Source organism: Poeciliopsis prolifica, unplaced genomic scaffold, assembly GCF_027474105.1.
Source record: "Poeciliopsis prolifica strain line A6 unplaced genomic scaffold, Auburn_PproV2 SCAFFOLD017, whole genome shotgun sequence".
NCBI lineage: Eukaryota > Metazoa > Chordata > Actinopteri > Cyprinodontiformes > Poeciliidae > Poeciliopsis > Poeciliopsis prolifica.
Window position 1 is genome coordinate 6,958,063 of NW_026562392.1, and position 19,070 is coordinate 6,977,132.

At 42.1% G+C, this 19,070-nt stretch overlaps 2 protein-coding genes across 2 annotated transcripts; both read right to left on the reverse strand.

Annotated features, from left to right (window-relative positions):
• Positions 1-1,013: 1,013 nt before the first annotated feature.
• fbxo32 (F-box protein 32) lies at positions 1,014-8,795 on the reverse strand. Its single transcript, XM_055041999.1, has 9 exons — positions 8,554-8,795; positions 7,986-8,107; positions 7,092-7,141; positions 6,882-6,974; positions 4,166-4,259; positions 3,403-3,587; positions 3,141-3,323; positions 2,194-2,337; positions 1,014-2,107 (listed from the first exon to the last, which is right to left on the reverse strand). Exons 1-9 carry the CDS (start codon positions 8,664-8,666, stop codon positions 2,018-2,020), a joined length of 1,074 nt encoding a protein of 357 aa, XP_054897974.1. The 5' UTR covers positions 8,667-8,795; the 3' UTR covers positions 1,014-2,017.
• A 4,509-nt stretch (positions 8,796-13,304) lies between these two features.
• klhl38b (kelch-like family member 38b) lies at positions 13,305-18,808 on the reverse strand. The gene is made up of 5 exons (XM_055041997.1): positions 18,376-18,808; positions 15,706-16,926; positions 15,474-15,615; positions 15,271-15,376; positions 13,305-14,132 (listed from the first exon to the last, which is right to left on the reverse strand). Exons 2-5 carry the CDS (start codon positions 16,923-16,925, stop codon positions 13,843-13,845), a joined length of 1,758 nt encoding a protein of 585 aa, XP_054897972.1. The 5' UTR covers position 16,926; positions 18,376-18,808; the 3' UTR covers positions 13,305-13,842.
• Positions 18,809-19,070: the final 262 nt, after the last annotated feature.

Genomic DNA, 19,070 nt, shown 5'->3' on the forward strand with positions numbered 1-19,070 from the left:
TTTTGTTATTGATCTAATGTAATATTCAAGTTTTTTTGGTTTTCTGTAGTGAACTGTAGGTGTTAAGATACTCCAAAGTCTAACTGAGAATTTGCATGAAAAGGTTGAAGACAATGTTTATCGATGCCGTCCTTCCAGTTTCACTGAGATGGAGCCGTTATTTGACAAAGAACAGCAAGTGAAATTTATGGTTCTGACATCGAGTGTGATGAGCTCAAGAGTGTTAACAATTCATAAACGCGTGTGTTTGGGTGTTCGTTTCGATTAGGGAGACACGATTCCTCTCCGAATACATGAGCTGCATGGACACAGGTGATACAAAGTTCAAACAGTGACCGAGACAGACTGGACGTTACAACTGCTTGAGAGATTCAGGAGACACTGTGTCTGTGTCTGTCCTAGGAATGTCTGTGCTCCATTCCAGAGTTATCTGCTGGCTCCACAGAGATTAGGACATCTCTGCAGCATAAAAGGCTGACCCAGTCATCCCATCTTGACCCGCAGAGTGTCGCGGATAAATATTTGCACGCCTCCACAGAGGTACGAGCACCATCCTCTGAATGACAGGTTTTCTACCCGAGCAAGAGCAATAAAAGCTTTTGCGTCCACAAAGTTTAAAATGTTTTGTGACGCAGTGAAATGATAGTATAAAAATCTAAAAACAGCATAGCTTCTATCAAATATTTGCATCACATCAGTTTTGATAATGGCCCTCAAATCTGAGCCCAAAAGTAGTGCTTAAAAAAAAAGAAATGTTTAATATTTTTGCATTCTTTAAATAAATAAAAAAAAGGACAACCACAATATACTTACTCAAGAATAGCAACACCCATCAATTCGGTGCTACGGTTCCTCCTTTGGCCCCTAGATGGCATACTTTTGCCATTACAAACTACTTCTAAAGCCGGTTCAACGCCAAGAAAGCCCATGTTTTCAACCACAGTATGAAGTATTTGGTTACTAAACTTTGTATAATACTGATGAATTCATGTTGTTAAGTAAGCTCACACTCCTACAGCACTGATCAGTTTATTTATTAAACATAAAAACAGACTGCATTGCATAGCATGTACATCGTTTCTCAAAGTCTGAGCAGTGACAAAGGCCCCTTTAAAGTCCACTTCTTTACACCTGAAGTGTGAAAATCGAACCAGTCGCCAAAAGTCTCGAGAAATAAATATGTAAACAACACAATCAGCTGGGTGTTTGAAAACATGCAGGAGTCTTCACAAAAAAAAAAAAAGTTAAGCTAAGCTGCGACCCTTTCAGAGCGTCGCAGCTTAGCTTACCTCTGTAAAATTAAATACAGAAAAAAAAAAAAAACAATAACAACCAGGGTTTAGAAAAGATGCAAACAAGACAGAAATGTTGTCGGTATTGCTTCAAGTTTTGTAAAGGCACACCACAGTTACACTGGCTTTGATTACGTCTGGTGATACTGCACTCAGCTGCTGCTGTGACTGCCAAAGCAGAATAAAAGAAAAACATATCAAATCCATATAAAAGTGAAAAAGCATAAAAACAAAACATCTGGTTTCTCTTCCCTGTATGCATTTCCACCTCCCAATTAAAGCAGACCACAGCTCCACATGAAATATATTGCACCTTCCCAAGAGTGGAGGCCTTTTGACATCACTATTTTAATCCCTTTCCAATTAAATTTGAACAAAAATAGAACTCAAATCCCACAAACAATACAAACAAAACTAAAAACTTCAGCCAAATTTTCATCCCCCCTCGTCCTCCTCACTACATTCCTTTCATTCTCCATCACATTCAATCACTTTCAAATGCTTCATTTGATCTCAAACCAAATATTCAAACCAAATAAAATTGCATAGTCGTCCCACAGCCTGCGTTCTCTCCAGGTCCGTGCTGCAAGTAAATGTACATCCAGGACATGATCGGTTTATGAAACAAGAAATAACATCTATGTACAAGAACAGTATGTACAGTCCAGTCCATACTTCTGGCGTTTTCTGACGAAGTAGGGGAGTGTGTGTGTGTGTTGCAGAGATCAGAAGTAAAACAGATTGATAAAGTCCTGAGGGGAGAGGGATGTGGTGCAGCTTTCGGGGTTGTTGGCCGTGCAGGGATGGTTCGTATCCTAAGAACAAAAGCGGAGACAGACGTTAGACGGCGAGTCGAAACGATTCCTTTGCTCCGAATCGGGAGTGGAAGACGGAGGCGTACCTTCCAGAAGAGGATGTGGCAGTGTGTGCAGAGGTGCAGGGTGTCGCTGTACTGCTCTCTGTGAGGATAGCAGCGGCTCAGCTTGAAGTACATTTTCTTCCACTCCAGGTGACCCTTCTCGGACACCATCAGACGCTTGCGGATCTAAAAAGAGGAAAGCAGACTGGTTAAAGAAAATGTGACCAGTCAGAGAAAGATTCACAGCTACAGAAACACCTGGAGGCAGTTGGCAGTAGTCTTAAGATATTTTTGCCAAACTACATACAAGCTGAATGTAGAGAACCTTGTAATGCTTTGGTAAAGATTCTGGACTCCTTTACTACTTTTCTGATGAAGGATTTCCTGTCTTTGCCTGTCAGTGTATTTTTTTAGTAAGATCACCAATACAGCCAACCTTCCACTAAAGGTTATAATATATACTGCAATGCATGGAGGACGGATCCTGACAATAGGCAGCAAGCATTGAAACAAATTGATCAGGTAGTTCATGTGTCAAATATTGAATACAATAGAGCCCTTATTTGTTTAGTGTGACACTTGTTCATTAATTTAACTTAGTTATTTTATTTTCTGTTTTAATTCCATTCTTATTTTATTTAGTTTCCTTTAAGATATTTTTCCTTATTGTTCCAATAATTATTCCTTATTTAGTCAAGTCATATTTACACAACTCTAAAAAAATAGTATGCAACTGCAACAAAGTGCTACAGAAGATCAAACACAAATTCCCAATGTAAATAATAAAATACTAAAAACAAAATAAGTAAAACAACTGAAAAATAACATTTTAGATTATATTAGATGCTATAGGATAAAAATAAGACTTAAGTTGCCGTTTATCTGCGAATTGGCCCATAAATGACTATCAGACCGTTTACTTCCATGCCAGAACTCGTCCTCCATACCAATGCCAGTCAAATGTTCTCCTTCTCTCGTCGTCTTCGTACCTGTCTGTCTGTGAAGTGGTACTGGCAGAGTTTCTTCCACAGCAGGCGGTCCTCCGTAAGGGACCCCAGGTCCAGACACACCTGGCTCAGGCTGACCAGGTCCCTGCCGTCCGTCAGCCGCTGCATGATGTTCAGCTGCAGACCGGCCGGCAGGTCGGTCAGCGACATGCCTGTGGCTGCAGGCTGCAGCAGGACGAGATGCGTTAGAAACAGAGATGTGACCGTAACCGCGTCGGGATGTGCGACGCGGACAGATGCTCACTCTGTTGATCTGGATGTTGTCCAGCTGCTGCTGCCACTGCAGGATGTTGTCCATGCGGTGGACCCAGATGTTGATGTTCCCCACCAGCACCGACTTGCCCATGTCCTGAACGAGGCCGCACAGCGACACGTACAGCGTCTGCAGCAGCTCTTTGATGGGACGGACGTTCTGCTGGTCATCGAGAACTGAAACGGATCATTAATCTTGATGTTAAAAAAAATAATCTAATCTTTAGGATGTTGCATGGAAATTCAACAGCATAGCTTGAATCTGAAGCTAAAAGGGAAAAAAAAAAACAGATTTTTAACTACGGATCGCAGCCACTCATTCTAGAGTGGCTGCGATCTTCTCAGTACATGCGTATGCGATTTGGCCAGAAGGTTTTGTGACGCTCCCCAAACAACCGAAGTCTGTTTAGCTGAAGGAACATTTAGTTTACACTGCAGCTTGCAGAGGGGTCTGCTGACTGTCAGGGTTCTACACAGCAAAGTTACAGAGCCAAGTCCAAGATGTCTTTGCTCATTTTCTCACCTACAATAATAAATACAAAAAAAATTCTTCACACCCCACGTTTGTCACCCTTTCATCACGTACTATAATGCATTTTGATCGTCAAGTCCCCACACAGGTTGATGCTTCTTATAATCCCAATTTCACTCCAATTACAGCTGATGCTTATGGTTGTAATGCAATAAAACTAGACCCAAGTAATCACGGTGGAAGTACACACACACACACACCCCGCAGGTGTGACGGGGCTCACCTTTCTGAACAACCCTCTCAAGAATATTCATGTAGTTTTTCTGCGCCACGCCGCTTAGCGAGGGGAGTTGCGACTTGGCGATAAGCTCCAGGAGCTGCAGCAGAGAAAGAAAAAAAAAAAAGAAACATAAATTTCTCCCCGTCAGCCTCTGAGACGCTCTGTTCCACCGCCTCCTTACTTTGTGTTTAGTAGGCTGCCGGGTTCTTAGAAAAACAAATTCCACATTTGGAGATTTGTAACAAAACTGGGAGCTGTCCACCTGGTTATTGCTCCCGACTGAAAGTCCATTAGCCTCAGCTCTGATTTGTTTTGATCAGAGTCGCCTCGTGGAGGTGAAGCTTCTAGAAGAGTGTTGGGCAACAGCCTAGACTGGAGTCAACAACGTTGGCTGATGAAAACATAAGCTACAAGTTATTTGACCCCTCATCAGCCAGCCTGGCGAACAGGCTGACTCACTTCTCAGAGTGTGTGTGTGTGTGTGTGTGTGTGTGTGTGTGTGTGTGTGTGTGTGTGTGTGTGTGTGTGTGTGTGTGTGTGTGTGTGTGTGTGTGTGTGTGTGTGTGTGTGTAGTTGTTGCCTCTGGCTCACAGACAAACAGTGGGATAAAGAACGGCTCGACTGGCATCTGACAGGCGCTGTGACGTCATGGAGAAACTCAAATTAGAGCCATGTTCAGATCTGACCCAAAACATACGAGGCATAAACAGAAAAGTAAAGCCACTTTTTGTCCCATAACGCTGATGTCAGATTCAGTTTTACGGGCTCCTAATGGAGCAAAAATGTTTTTATAACAAATGTAGATTTGGCAGATTCAAACTTCTTCATTCCTAATACTTAATCCCCTTCCTTTCGCTGCTCGGAAAGAGTTCAGTCGGGCAGAACGGCGTGTGCTTCCACATCCGCATTCTGACCCCTATTCACGCCATTTCTATGGAGATAAACTGGACCCGTAATGTAGTTCGCAAAAAACCTCAAGAACTTTTGGTTTAAACCAAAAGTTTAGAAGTAATCAAACTTAATTTGTCTCACCATATTTCAGATTCATACAAAACTTTTCAGCTAAAGGAGTGAGGCCATTAGACGACAAGAAATACGTGACCCATCACCAAATTTAATTATTAACATTCTGTATATGCACAATTACTATCCGAGAAAACAACCCCAGACTTCCAATTGACATTTGCTGTTTTAGTCGACACACATCTAGGAATTAAAAGTTAAAAAGTATTTAAGAACTATTATAGTCCAGGTTGAAAGAGCCAAATCTAGCTTTTAAAAGGTTTAGGTTGATTCATTTAGGTTGATTCATTTAGTTTGTCCAACTCAGAAACAGAGAATCTCATCTGTGCTGAACAAAAATACGATCTGTGTAACTGAGAACGAATTAAACGAACCCTAAAATGTCGTCAGACGGCGTGGAGCGGCAACCCGGCTCCGACACCGGCTGGATCCTAGAGTTACACTCTTATTGTTCTGTGGGCCTAACCCACGGCTGTCTAGAACCCGCTCAAAACTGGACAGCTCCAGAACTCAGCTTTTTCTCAGCTAAATCTTTAAATTCTGCGAGTTTGAGATTAATTGGGATGAAACTTGAGTAAGCAGTAATGACGCAAAAGGTTCATTAGATCAAAATGACTTCCAATCAATTAAGAATGTCAGCTCAGATCTTTGAGTGTTGTAGTTTGGACGCCATCCAGAAGAGGGCGCCACAAGTACTCTTGACCAGAGCCAGCTGGTATAGAAACAAAGACGGCAGTGCCATCCCAGAATTGGAAAGAAACGGTCCAAACGGTATGGGACACAAAATGTACTTTAGCTTCTTAAGTTAATCACAATACAAGAAATCTTTAGAATACATTTGTTTGCTTCTTCTTCTTTTTTTTGTTAACTCTCCATATTCTAAAAAAAAATGTAGCACTTTGCTATGGATGCTCTTGATACAAACGCAAACTCAGGTTTTTAAGAAAGTAGCCTCTTGTGCATTAATCGTCAATCGATTCAGTTGCCTATAAATCAACTTGTTAATCAATAACTTGAGTCTCCTTGGTGCACCAGTGACCAAGCAGAATGAGACCGAAAACAGAGGGGAAAGAGGAGACAGCGGGCCTCAGCGTCTAGATTCAAGTGTGTGTACGTGTTTAGGGGTCTGAATCACCTGACAAGCATCAGGTCTGATTTCATAAACTCCTGACGGGGGTTCACACATCACCGCACAACACAGCTGTCACAAACGTCCTCAACCTCCGCCCCCCTGCACAGCACAGGGTGACACTTCATGTTCACATAAAGGGTAAAGGCGGGCAGGCGGCGTAGTGTGTAATGGCATCAAGAGGGGGAAAAAAGTGGAAATGAAACAAAATTTTCTGCCCCTAATGTAACAAGGACGAGCCGTTTGGCATTCAAAGTGTAAACCTCGACGGTTTGTGTGGGATGAAAATGAGTTGGAGCAAAACAGACCCAGATTTTTAATAAAACCCACGTTTGAAATTGATGTAGGGGATAACGGGGAGTTTTCAGTCATCATATTTAAGGCAAACTTTCCTCAGTATCAACACCACAGTCTGCAGAGCCTTGATAAGAGCCACCCTCTTTAACTTTAACCCCCACCACCTCCCTGTCCCCCTTCTCAGCCTCTCACAAAAACAGAAAAAAAAATCCCCTGGCAAACACAAAGAGACAGAAGCGACTAAAAAGCAAAGAAAAGAGGAGGACTCACTCTGACAACGTAATTAAACCTCCTCGTGTCCTTGATGGCGCTGGAGAAATCCAAGCGGTTGAAGGCCTCTCCCAGCGTACAATATCCGTGGCGCTGGGAGAATTTAATTATCAGAGTATTAGGCTGCAATCCTGCGCAACAGCGCCGAGTTGTTTACATTAGCAACTGTGATTGCGAAAGTTGATAGAAAGCTAATTGAGGCGGTCTTACCTCCTTGGTGCTTCCTTTGTGAACGTAAATCCACTTTTCCCTGTGGAAATCTGGAAGACGGAGAGAAACCAGGAAGAAAGTGTTTTACGTTAGTGGCCTTGCTTGTGAGAGCTGCTCATAAGCTCTGGGATAAATGCACGAGCACGCGACGCAAATAAGATACAATTTCTGAGCTGGTTTAGTTGTTGACAGAATGGTAATGAAATGCTCCAAATTTAGAGACGTGGCAAGCGCGCTTTTCATGGCCAATATGGATTTCTGGTTGCCGGTTTTATTTCTAAAGGACTTGAACACATAAAATAATGTATTACTGCTTCTGGGGATGAATAAGAAGAGATTGCATTGGCATCGAAGTAAATATCTGTTACTTTTGAGGCTGAGATTTATGGCCTTTGTTCTTGGAAGTCCGAAAATCCGGGTTTCATGTCAGAAAAGGGGGGTAAAAAAAATAAAAATAAAAAATACTCTGTTGGCTGGAAAAACTGAAACTCTATAAAAAGGTCAGGATCCTGTATAGTTGCAGAAAACAAACAAACAAACAAAACTGGTTGAAGCTGCAGGTATGAACTCGTCACATTAAGCCAGCAGTGCTAAATTCATGTCAAATCCCACCAGAGTGTCCCTGCTAATCCCAGACCTAAGCTCTGGCTTCAAGGCCAATCGAATGAACCAATCCATAATCATCTACTTTGATATTGTTAGACACAGTACATTTTGAATGTTTCAGTTTCTGGCAGAACAACTTGTGCGCCGCTGTATCAAAATGAAATAATAAGGGGGGAAAAACAAAGTCCTGGCGCGTTCTGCTTCTGATCCGGACCGCATTTCTCCCGTGCCTTCTCACACAACTCATTTATTCTGCTCGTGTTTGGGTCTCCCTTCACAGGGACTCACATGGGGCCTTGGTGTTGTTGTTCATCAGATCCTTCTTCCTCTTCTTGGCGGACATGTCGTAGCTGAGGGAGAGCAGCAGGTTCTCCTTGTTCAAACACTCCGGCCCGTTGTCTTTGCAGAAGCTGGGGAGGGGAGCAAAGTTCATGTGTGAGCGGCACAAAAAGTTAAGCAAATGATGCAGGAGTTAATTCAGACTGGACGTGATCAGAGGTGGATATATTTGTGTGTGTGTGTGTGTGTGTGTGTGTGTGTGTGTGTGTGTGTGTGTGTGTGTGTGTGTTGTGTGTGTGTGTGTGTGTGTGTTGTGGAAAGCAAAAGCCGTGATGTTGGAAAGTGGCCAGGCTCAGCAGACGTTTGTTAATCCTCTGACTTGTTGTCAGGTTATTATTAGCTCTGTGATCAGCCTGAAAAGGAACGACCTGGGAAAACACACTGATGGAAACTTACAGGAAGGCCCCTCACTCTGCCTTTTGGACTCGTTTCCAAAACATCTGCCTCATCTCCCCGTCATATTTCTAACACTAAGCAACAAACTAACTCTCAGACTGCTACATTTCAAACAACCAACCTCTCCACAGAGACGTTGTTGTTTTTGTCGTCCGCCGTCCTCTTCTTCCACCCGTCGTCGGTTTTCACCCAGTTCTGACCCGGTGACCTCCAGTCCTGTCCGAGAAAAGGCATGTCGACTCGGCCACAGAGAGAGAAAGCCTTCAGGAAAAACACGCAGGCCTCCGCTTTGCTTTGCTTTGCTGAGCTCCTTCTTAACCTGAAAAGGTTTCGCTCGTGCGCTTGTGTTGACGCTGCGCAGCTCGCCTTTTATCCTCCGACTCGGAACCCGGAAGCAGCGAAGCTCCGCCCACTTTGGAAACTTCCTCGCAACACGTGGCTTTGTTTATCAACCTCAGCGTTGCGACAGGAGAGGAGGAGTGAGGAGTTTTCCATGTCATGGACGGATTGGAGCACAAGACACCGATCAGATTCATCTGAAGTGTGTGGGTTTTTTTTTTACATATTTTGAAATACATACTTATGTTTACTGTCTGGGAAGAAACAATTTGAGTTTAGCTCTTGGGTTGCATTTTGTCCCGACGTTTCAGTTTTCGCGCTATTTCTAATACAAAATATAAAACTCCCATCTTATTTTGCTGAATTAATCTTCTTTGGCCTAAATGCACATGCTGGCTGGAACTGAATTCAGAATCCAGTTCTGATTGAGGCATATTTCCACAATGACACCCTGCCTGGGGGCATTTTATGACACATAATGTATTCATGTCAGGGGGAAAATGTCTGTGAGGGTGAATATTAGTGTGAAAACACATCAAGTGAACTGGCAGTGAAGCCTGCCAGTCCTCTTTGTCAATCCTGAGTTTATAAATAGATTGACTTGTGCTTTAGATTCTTCCAGAGCGTTTGGTTGCAATGCAGATTGTGTTTTTATTGAGTGATAGGTTTCTAGTGTATTTATTTATTTATTTATTGTTCCCTTTCTGTGTCTGCATGTAATGGTGTTGTGCCTGGACCCGCGTGTCCATGATGGACGCATAATACCAGAGTGTGTGTGAGGGTTGGTGTGTTCATAGCTCACCCACGAACAATAAGTCTGAATATTATTGAACAGCCCATTTCCTTCAAGAACTTTATCACCAAGCGAAACACATTATGTAGATCATTCACGCAGATGGACGTTCGAAAGCCTTTCTCTATGTTCATTTGGATGATTTTCCGCTAACTGATATTTAGAATCAGAATATTACATCGGACCAATAAGAAAAACATTGTTAACAGAGCTATTTATACCAGAGCTTAATGAGAAGCTTAATGCCTGCTCCGAGGTGGTCAGTTCGCAAACAGCACTATTAATCTGAAAAATGAGCCTCAGTGGAACGCATATTTTAATTTAGTGAACACAACTGTGTGTGTACGTATAGAACTGGATACAGAAGTTGCTTAAATGCTGAGAAAGTAGCAAAACTTTATTTTTGTGCTTTCTGAAGTTTTTTCTCAACAGTGATCCAGAAAAAAGCCCCATCTAGGGCTGCTTGATTGATTATGACCTCTGTTGTGAGACTTAATGATATAATTCCAGGTGTTTATTGATTCATTTGCACCGTTATTCGACCTTGTGTTATTAACAAACATTAACTTTGCCTTTACTATCTCAATCAAGGGACATGCATCCTCATCTTCAGCTACTTTCTCAAAAGTCATCCTCAGAAACGGCGCTGATCCAATCATTCAGCTCAAAAGGCCACAAAGGAGGATGCAATTTTCCTTTTTTTTTAACTAAGAATGTTTGCATAGTGGAAATGTGGCATTGAAATACAGGCTAGCAGAAGAGTAAATGTTTCTTCATTCCTTCACTCATGGCGCACTCTGTGGTCACTAAAACATGTCAGCCACTGCGCACATCAGATAAACCTTTACGAGAAGCAACGGGCAATTTTTAGCTCACCTTCTGCATGTGTGTTGTGCTATCTCATGTCTCTTGAGGGTGACCAGTTTAGCACATGTGGCTGATGTGTTTTTTTTTTTTTTTTACTTCACACAATTCACTGATGACTGCATCCTTTTCTGCAGAGCTTCTTTGGTGACTTTTGTTAATATTTTGTCACTGTACTAATAAAATTTCCTGTTTTTTTGTTGACACTGAATGCGATAGCCGACATAAAGTTGTGCATCGCTGTGAAAAGAGCAGAAAATTATAGCTTTCAGGTAATTTTGTTCACCATCCCCACTGTGACAAATGGGAGTGGCAGCATCATGCTGTGGGATGCTGCTGTTTAGCAAGAAGCTGGTCAGAGTTGATGCACTGCAAAAACACTGCAATATTCATAAGGAGTCAACAAAACAAGAAAGAGCTCTGCACACTCTGTATGTGGCCATGCAGTCCACTGCCTACATATGATTGCATTCACACTTCAGATGGAGAGGGCTGAAATAGTTTCCTATGTGGTTAACTGAGATGGTGTTATATTTGTAAAGAAAAAAAAAGAGAATTTTAAGGCTGACAATGCATGACAGTGAGAACTTGAAGAACATTTAGTAAATAATACACTACCATCTGCCCCTCGGGTCAGTTTAATTCTATTTATGGAACAGGCTCAACCAAAGGATGACATGGAAAGTCCCAGCAAGTATCTGGTCTGTGGGTGACTAAGCTATGTTCTCAAGAGACTGAATAGTTCCTGTTTAGTTTACTAAATGGACCAACATGAGATTATTTATCTTCTAGTTAGAGAATGATGAGGACAATTTGATTTTACGCTGCATAAAAACAACCTAATTCGACTTCAAATAACATAAACGAGTAGCAGTATCTTCTAGCGAAAACTGCACCTCAGAATCAGCTCAGGCAAAACTTTACACATCTAAACAGCATCAGATCAGATTGAGTGTCGACATCAATTTTCCAGTTTTACCACAAATTCTCATTTGGATTCAGTTTTGGGCTTTGATTGGGTTTTATAGTCTATTTTCATCCTATCAAATCTGACTAACTTCCTTGTTCTTTCTGAAGAGAAGCAGCCCACAGCCTGATGCTGCCAACACCATGTGTCACAGGTGAGGATGGTGCATTCATTTTCCACTCTTCTTGTGTCCTGAACTAAAACATGGACTCTTTTGCCATAAAATACTTTCGATTTTGTTGCTACACCATTACAAAAGCAGGTTTTGTGGTTTTAATTATCTTTTTTTGTTGTTTTTGTTTACATTTTGAATACATTGTGTCAGAAGACCTTTGAAAATTGGTAACATTGTTTACTCTCTTCAGCACCAGCTATCCTTAACACAAGCTAATAATTGGAATATTTTCATCGTGGTTTTTTATGACTTTGTTGCTGTTGTGAACATTTTAGTTAAAATCTTCCTGCAGCACATGTGCCAAACTCAAGGCGCGTGGGCCAAATGTGGCCCACCAGATGCTTCTTACGTGGCTCTCTAGACACTAGAAACAGAAGTATTATTAAGTATTATTTTATTAGTCAAATCAGTAGTTTCATCTGTATTCTGCCAAATTAGATTAAGATCAAAGGATGTTTAACATTATTTAATTTCAAGAAGTTCTTATCAAATGCAGAGACAGATATTTGTTAATATTTTAACAAAACAAAAAGTCTTTACCACAACTTTTCTGGATGTGCTCCAAAACAAAAATGAGTTTGACACCCCCTGACCTTCAGCCTGTTAAAGTATGTAATGTAGAATCAGTGATAAACATTTAAACCTTGTTGCAGGAATGTATGATCTTTATTCTGGGAGGTTGTTTCTAATGTCACTTTGGCTCGCATTTCCACTATCGCTGTTTTTGTTTTGATAAGACACAACAGCTGGTCAGTCCTGGCTGACCCTGTAAGAACCTTAATCACAGGAACAAACGCACACACACACACACACACACGATTGCTGAAACATACACCTGTTGCTGCTTCTTGTGGATGAGTTTCATCACTCGCTCAGATTCACTGTTGTGAAACACGGCTCATCGGTTTCTCTCTGTCTCTGCTCTCTTTCTCACAACTGCCAGCTCACCATGAGAGTCACATGATTCACGTGGTGCAACGTTTGCCTCCTTGTTTGTTACTCAAAATAACGTCAGATCACCTGTAGTTTTTGCTCGCCCTTCCACAGACTGCTGTCTGGCCTCACCTTCCTGAAAGCTCGTCGCGGAGACACGTCGCGAGTTGTGGTTTGGCAGAAACTTCAATTTAAAATGTTTATGTTTGCTCTTTTCAGCTTTCAGTGCACACACAGATCAAACCTTCTCACATTTTGCTCACAAGAGCTACAAACGGCAGTGTGTTTTATTAGAAATGACCAACATGACAGTGTATGGATGTGAAGAGGAAGTGCAGCCCCAGATACAGATCAGAAAGGGCTTCTCTAAAACACAACATGGAAATTTAAATATGATTTAGTTAAAATATAAATAACTATAATACATCTGTTGAGCTGTAAGTGTTGTAAGAGATTATGTTTGTGAATTAATTCCTGATGAAATTTGATAAATTGAGTGAATAAACTGATTGATTGATTGATTATTGGGATGAACACCACATGTTGCTAATCGTGCCTTTAAGGTGTAACTTAAATTAGATATTTGTCGCAAATTCTGTGAAGTCAGCACTTACTAATCCTGATGCTGAATGTATATCAGAGAGAAATTATTTTTGTTCAAACTTTTACATTTTTCACTTGTGGGGAGGGACAGTATGTGCATTGAGCGTGAAGCAGAGGACACTTACTGCTGAGACATGAAGAGAAGTCGCACGTTTGGAATCAAACTTTATTATTTCAGAGCTTAAAAACCCCCAGAAAATTTCCATAAAAACAGTGAAAAACAACTTTCAAATAGGCAAGAGAAGATGCTAAATTAAAGGGTCCAGATTGAAAGCCTCTATTGAACGAAGACTGGCTCGAATGTTTGTTTTTTGTAGCGTTTCACAAAAGAAACCTCAAGAAATCTTATCGCAGCCATTTGATTTTGCGCTTTCATTAAAGGCTGGGATCATCTGTGCCAGACACATGCGCTGCAGTCAGAGAGACCTGAGAGCTGAAACCAAAGAGCCTCCGGGATTCAAACACGACAAGTGAAATCTCATGATTCAGAGCCGGCTGAAAATAGCACTTTCATCCTTTGTGAAGTTAGACAGGTTAAGAACAGGCTGTGCAGCGGAGCGCTTCTCTTTTAACGGTGTAGGTGTTGAAAAGAAACCTCTCGCAAAGAGATACCAGACTTTTTTCTTTTTTCCAAAATAAAAAAAGTGTTGCCCTGATCATTTATATCAATAACTTTAAATCAATTAAATAAACACATCTCACTACTCAAATAAATGGAAAAAGTCTTTTGCATTCATTATGATTTCTTCCAATTCCGCGTGACGCATGTCAGAGTCAAGCAGCCGTGGTCAAACAGTTTGAAGGGCAACCTCCCTTTACATGTCCAAGACCCCGTCTTTGGGTCAAAGCACTCGAAAGTGTCCGTGTCCTCTACGACGTCGTGGCCGCTGACGTAGCGTCCGCCTGTGACGTAGAGCTTGTTGTTGAGGCCGGTGGCAGCGTGGTGCATCCTCCGCTCCTTCAGGTTGGCACACTTGGCGAACCTGTTGGCCTCGATGTCGTAGGCCATCACTCGCCTGGTGTATCCTGTGACAGCAGAGGCATTAATATGAGAGAGAGGTGCAGCATGTGGCGCTCGGGGACAGTGTCGCAATCCACAGAGGCCTTTGAAACCAAGCGTGTGAGTGATGTGTTTTCCTTCACATGCTGAACCCCAAGAGGTCGCTTTTAAATGGGCCACATATTTCAGAAACAACTATAAACATCTAAATTACAGGTGAAACCAAATATTTACATAAAAGGAGACATACAGGTTTTTTTTGTTTTCTCATAGTCAGAAGTTAAACCCGACCACATGTTTCTTGATTTAGGACAGTTTGAATTACTAGAATTATTTCCATTTGCGAAATCCCAGAAAACCTTGTGAAAAGGTTCTTTAGAGATTTTTTTATTGGTAAAATTAAAAATTTAAATCTAAATCTGTTAAGGTTCTGAGTAATTTTGGATTTAATTGCACTTTTTTTCGTTATTGAACTCTGCAAAATGCAATGTCCATTATTTGGTGCTGGTGCATCCGTATCACTGTGAAAAGGCATCGAGGACTCACTTACTGATTTACTTCACTTTATACAGTTTTGGCTTTATTCATTTTAACCAGGCATTGGTTGGTGGGTGGCTGGGTGGCTGGCTTTGAATCAAACAGTCATATTTTACCCTAAGGTTAACTTTGATTCTTAATTTAAAGCCGTCACTCGGCCTGGTTGGTTCCACCTTGGCAGTCTCAAATGTCGGGTCATTTCCTTCACCTTAAAGTCTGAAATGCATTTTACTCAGGTATTAGTCAGAGCTGCTGCTCCTCTCTGCAAAATGCCTCAACCTGCTGCAGCTAAACTCATTATAGGTCTAAAGGACATGAAAGCTGTACTTGCTCTCCTCCCTTCACTGGTTGCTTGATAGATTCTCAATTGATTTCTAAATCTTCCCTCTCACCTTCAAAGCTTTAAATGGCCTGGCCTCTTAAAACCTCTTCTTATTGACCCAGAAGGTTCCCTGCTGACCGCTCCCTGCTAACGCTCCCAGACCAAAGGTTGCTGTCGACTTTAACAATGTTTGACGTTTTTCAAACATTTACTATAGTCGCTGTCAATCTAACCACAGAAGCCTTACTATTTTTGTGAATCATGTTTTCCAAAGTACAGTTCAATCTTCTGCTCCATTTACCTACCACCAATGATGTAGATGTTTTCGTCCAGAACAACCGCAGGAGCAGACACGTTCTTCACTGATCTGTTCTCCATCGTACACCACATGTTCCTGCCAATGTGATACACCTATGGTTGGAGGTAGGGGAGAGACAATAGATGAATAAAAAATGGGGGAAAAATGAGAAATTAAAGTAACAAGGAGAAGTTTGTCCCTTATGTTCACCTGTATCAGTCTGGCGGGGTTGTGTGTGACATCCTGTCCTCCAAACATGTAGATTCTCTGGTTGGTAGCGGCGACTGCAGGATACAGCACCATCTCTGGCATTGGTGCCACAGCTTCCCATTGGTTGAACATACTGTTGAACCTTAAAAGAATGTTGGGAGATTGTTCGTGATTGTTTTTACTGTTGCACCTCACTTTTATTACCACCAGAAGGCTTTGACTAAGATCTCACCTTTCAACACTGGCTGTCAGTTGTCTATCAGACCCGAGGCCACCCAGGACGAAGATGAAGTGCAGGTAGAAAACGCTCTGGTGGGCAAAGCGAGGCTCCAGCATGGGCTCTGCTGTCCTCCACTGGTTGGTCTTGAGGGAAAGGGTGTACACCGTCCGGCTGACTTGGCCGCTACTTGTGTTTGTGGTCAAGCCTCCCAGAACGTACAGTATGCTGTGAAGGGCTACGTAGGAGGCTTTGTAAAGACGTATGGGCAGCTTGGTGAGCCGCTGCCACTTCTGCTTCTTCTCATCGAAAACCAGCGTCTCCCTGGAAGTCAGCTCGTTGTTCCTTCTTCCTCCAACCACCACCAAGGTGTCATCACAGCTGCAGCGCCTTGGTGCAGCCCAGAGAGGTTTAAAGTCGACCACAAAGTCCCCGATGCTTCTTGTGCCAATCGAGAACATGAGACGCCTTACAGATTCAATGATGTCGGTGCAGAGGGTGGAGGACTGGATCAGAGGGTCGTTTGCAATGAACTGGAAGAGGTAGGTAGGGTGCAAATGTCGAAGACGGACCTTTTTGAAAAGGTTGCTTATGGTCCCCCGCCTGGAGACGGGATCATGGCGGATCCAATCAACAAGTGTCTCAAAAACCTGCTCCTCCTGAGCGCAAAGGCTGTCATCCTCCAGGTACCCCAGTAGTTCCTGTAAAGAAAGCTCACACAGGTCCTCAGACGAGGACACGTCAGTAAAGCTCTCCATGGCCATCTCTTTTGCTTTTTTTCTCAGACTGTCGCAGTTCATCATGTCTGAGAGTCTGAACATGCTCAAGCAGTTGTCTGGCCTCATCTGTGACTGAAGGAAGCAGGAGCAGGCCTCAAAAAGGCGGCCGAATTGCAGCAAGGACGCCGCCTCCATCAGATGAAGCACATTATCCAGGCTGATGCTAATGAGTCCAGTGTAAACGTAGTCCACAATACTGGTCAGAATGACAGGTCCAACTCCTTTCATATCAACCTTGGTCTGTCGCCTCTCCATGAAGTCGTTGCAGAACATGGCTCGGAAGTAGGCGCTGCTGGACGCCAGGACGTTACGGTGGCAGGGGATTTCAGTGTGACCGGCACAAAGGATGACATCTATCAGGATTTTCTCCGCCCTCAGTTTGTGCAGCTGCAGAAGCAGGTTGGAGGACTGTTCCTCATCTCTGTAGTGAAGGACCTCAGCAGCAGGTGGATCCATGCTGAGAACAGATCATGCCAATTCATTTGGTTTTGTGTTTGTATGTGTTGTTCCGCCCTTATGGTTTCAGGCGCCTGTACTGAGGTATCGCTCAGCATTTCAGAGCTTAAATTAATAAGTTTGATGGTGAAGATTTTGTTTTTTCTATTGCTACAGATGACATTAAATATTCCATGTAATTTCAGAGAACAATTACAATAACTTTAACAAACTACATAGAACTTCGTTCTTAGAAACGTGCCAGCATCCCTTCATTTTTCACTGCCTGTTTCCTGAACTAGCCAGCATTCTGGACAGTTACCTGGATTTGTTGGATTCCTTGTATCTTCCATAGCATCACAAATGTCAAATACAGTGGTTTTCAAATTTTTTGTGACACGATCCACGGCAGGAATTATCAAGTTTCTCAAGCAGTTTCTGACAGACCTTTTAAAGCAGCTGTAAACCAAAAACAGCTAAATGTTGTCATGTGAGGAATTCAGTTTAACTAGTTCACTCCTTTTCAAGTTTCAAATTGTAGTAATTAACAAAATGCTATAAGTGGGAAGTCAGAGGTTTCTTATCAACCTTAAAAATCCAAGATGGCTGCTTTCCAAAGTGGTTTATTTGCTCTTCAGAAGAGTTCTCGATTTTCACATTCACTTGTGTTAAACATGTTGCCAAAGCAATTTAAAAAGTTCATAAAGAAGAAAAATTCTTGGTTATTAGCTTCTTTTGCTAACATGAACCAGCACGACTGCTTAACAAATTAATTAGAAAATTCGAATGTTTTTCTGACTTTTATTTGGAACTTGACCTAAATGTCATTCTCATTTCCAATATTTAGTCTTCAAAAGCACATTGAACATGAACAGCACTTGTCACTGGTCTGCTTTAGTTTACACGGAGTTCCTGTTCTCCACTGCACTTCTGTCTCGACTAGTTTCTGCTGAGGGAAACGTCAATTTGCATATACAAATCAGTATCTTGGCCGTTGGTGCGTTTTAGCTCTGCTAAAATAATGTAGCATTTAAATTTCAGCGACCAAATAACCCAAGTCTCACCAGTGGCGCTTTAACCACAGCTTGAACACAGCTGAGCTTGTGTAAACACTTTCAGTCATGTGGTTTGTTTTTACAGGCACTTTCAGCACTTCTACTTTCACATATATTTTCATTTTATTGTATTTATTTATTTTTTAAAGTAACTGTGCATATCTGATCAGACTGACTTACTCGTCTGGATTTCTGGGTTGAACACTGTCACTGGTGTGTTTCAAAATGTCTTCGCCTTTTTTATTTTATGTATTATTTATGTTGTTTTATGATAAAAAAAAAAGAATTAAAAATAATAATAAAAATGCAATTCATCAGTACTACACTTTGTCTGGAAAAAAAAATTCTGTGACTCTATACAACACATGAAATGCCACATTCCTGATCACAAATTCATCCTCCCAAACATCTCTTACCTGTCTCCTCGTGTTTTTGTTGTCTTGGGTTTTCTGCAGAGATGTCCTCTTTAAAACAAGCTCAGATTTTAAAAAATTAAAGACATCTTGGCAGTCTGCTGTACTTTCTTTTCCTCGTCGTTTTAGTGATGCTGTTCGATGGCATCTGCTTCTCTCTCTCTCTCGCTCTTTGCAGGCAGAGTGTTGCACACTGTTTGTTGTTATGGTCTCTTTCCACGAGGCCTGTGTACATTCCTTCCCCTAAAAATAGAGCCCCTCTCTTTGGAAAACAGCACCACCGACTCACATGTGACACGGAAGAGAACTTTCTGAGAATCCGGCCGACTCTATCACCCAAACATCTTTCTTTCTAAACTTCCTCCTCCGTTTCTGTGTCAAGCGCACATGACCTCCCCTTTCACCTATACAGCTTGCCTTTCCGTCCGCCTCGTTGTCTGGCTCTCTGTAATGCAGCGCTGATACTTGATAACACTCATCTTTTGCTGTCTGCTCGCCCTGCCACACTGGCTGCCGCAGCTCACAGGGGTATATTACTGTGGAAGCAACATAAACAGAGAAATTAGGAGCCTGGCATTCAAGAAGAAGGGACAAAAGTATTCTTGCTCTGATTTGCAAACAAGTCGAGACAGGTTCATTGGGATTTGGGATGTTTGGGAGTCAAGCTGAGGACAAAAATGAAAGGTCTGGCTTCACGT

Coding starts and splice junctions, on each gene's coding strand:
- fbxo32 (XM_055041999.1), bottom strand. CDS start 8,666: ATGCCTTTTCTCGGACAGGACTGGAGGTCACCGGGTCAGAACTGGGTG. Junction 8,108..8,553: donor AACAACGTCTCTGTGGAGAG/GTTGGTTGTTTG, acceptor TCCCCTCCCCAG/CTTCTGCAAAGACAACGGGC. Junction 3,324..3,402: donor ACAACATCCAGATCAACAGA/GTGAGCATCTGT, acceptor GTCCTGCTGCAG/CCTGCAGCCACAGGCATGTC.
- klhl38b (XM_055041997.1), bottom strand. CDS start 16,925: ATGGATCCACCTGCTGCTGAGGTCCTTCACTACAGAGATGAGGAACAG. Junction 15,616..15,705: donor CTGACAGCCAGTGTTGAAAG/GTGAGATCTTAG, acceptor CATTCTTTTAAG/GTTCAACAGTATGTTCAACC. Junction 14,133..15,270: donor AAACATCTACATCATTGGTG/GTAGGTAAATGG, acceptor CTGCTGTCACAG/GATACACCAGGCGAGTGATG.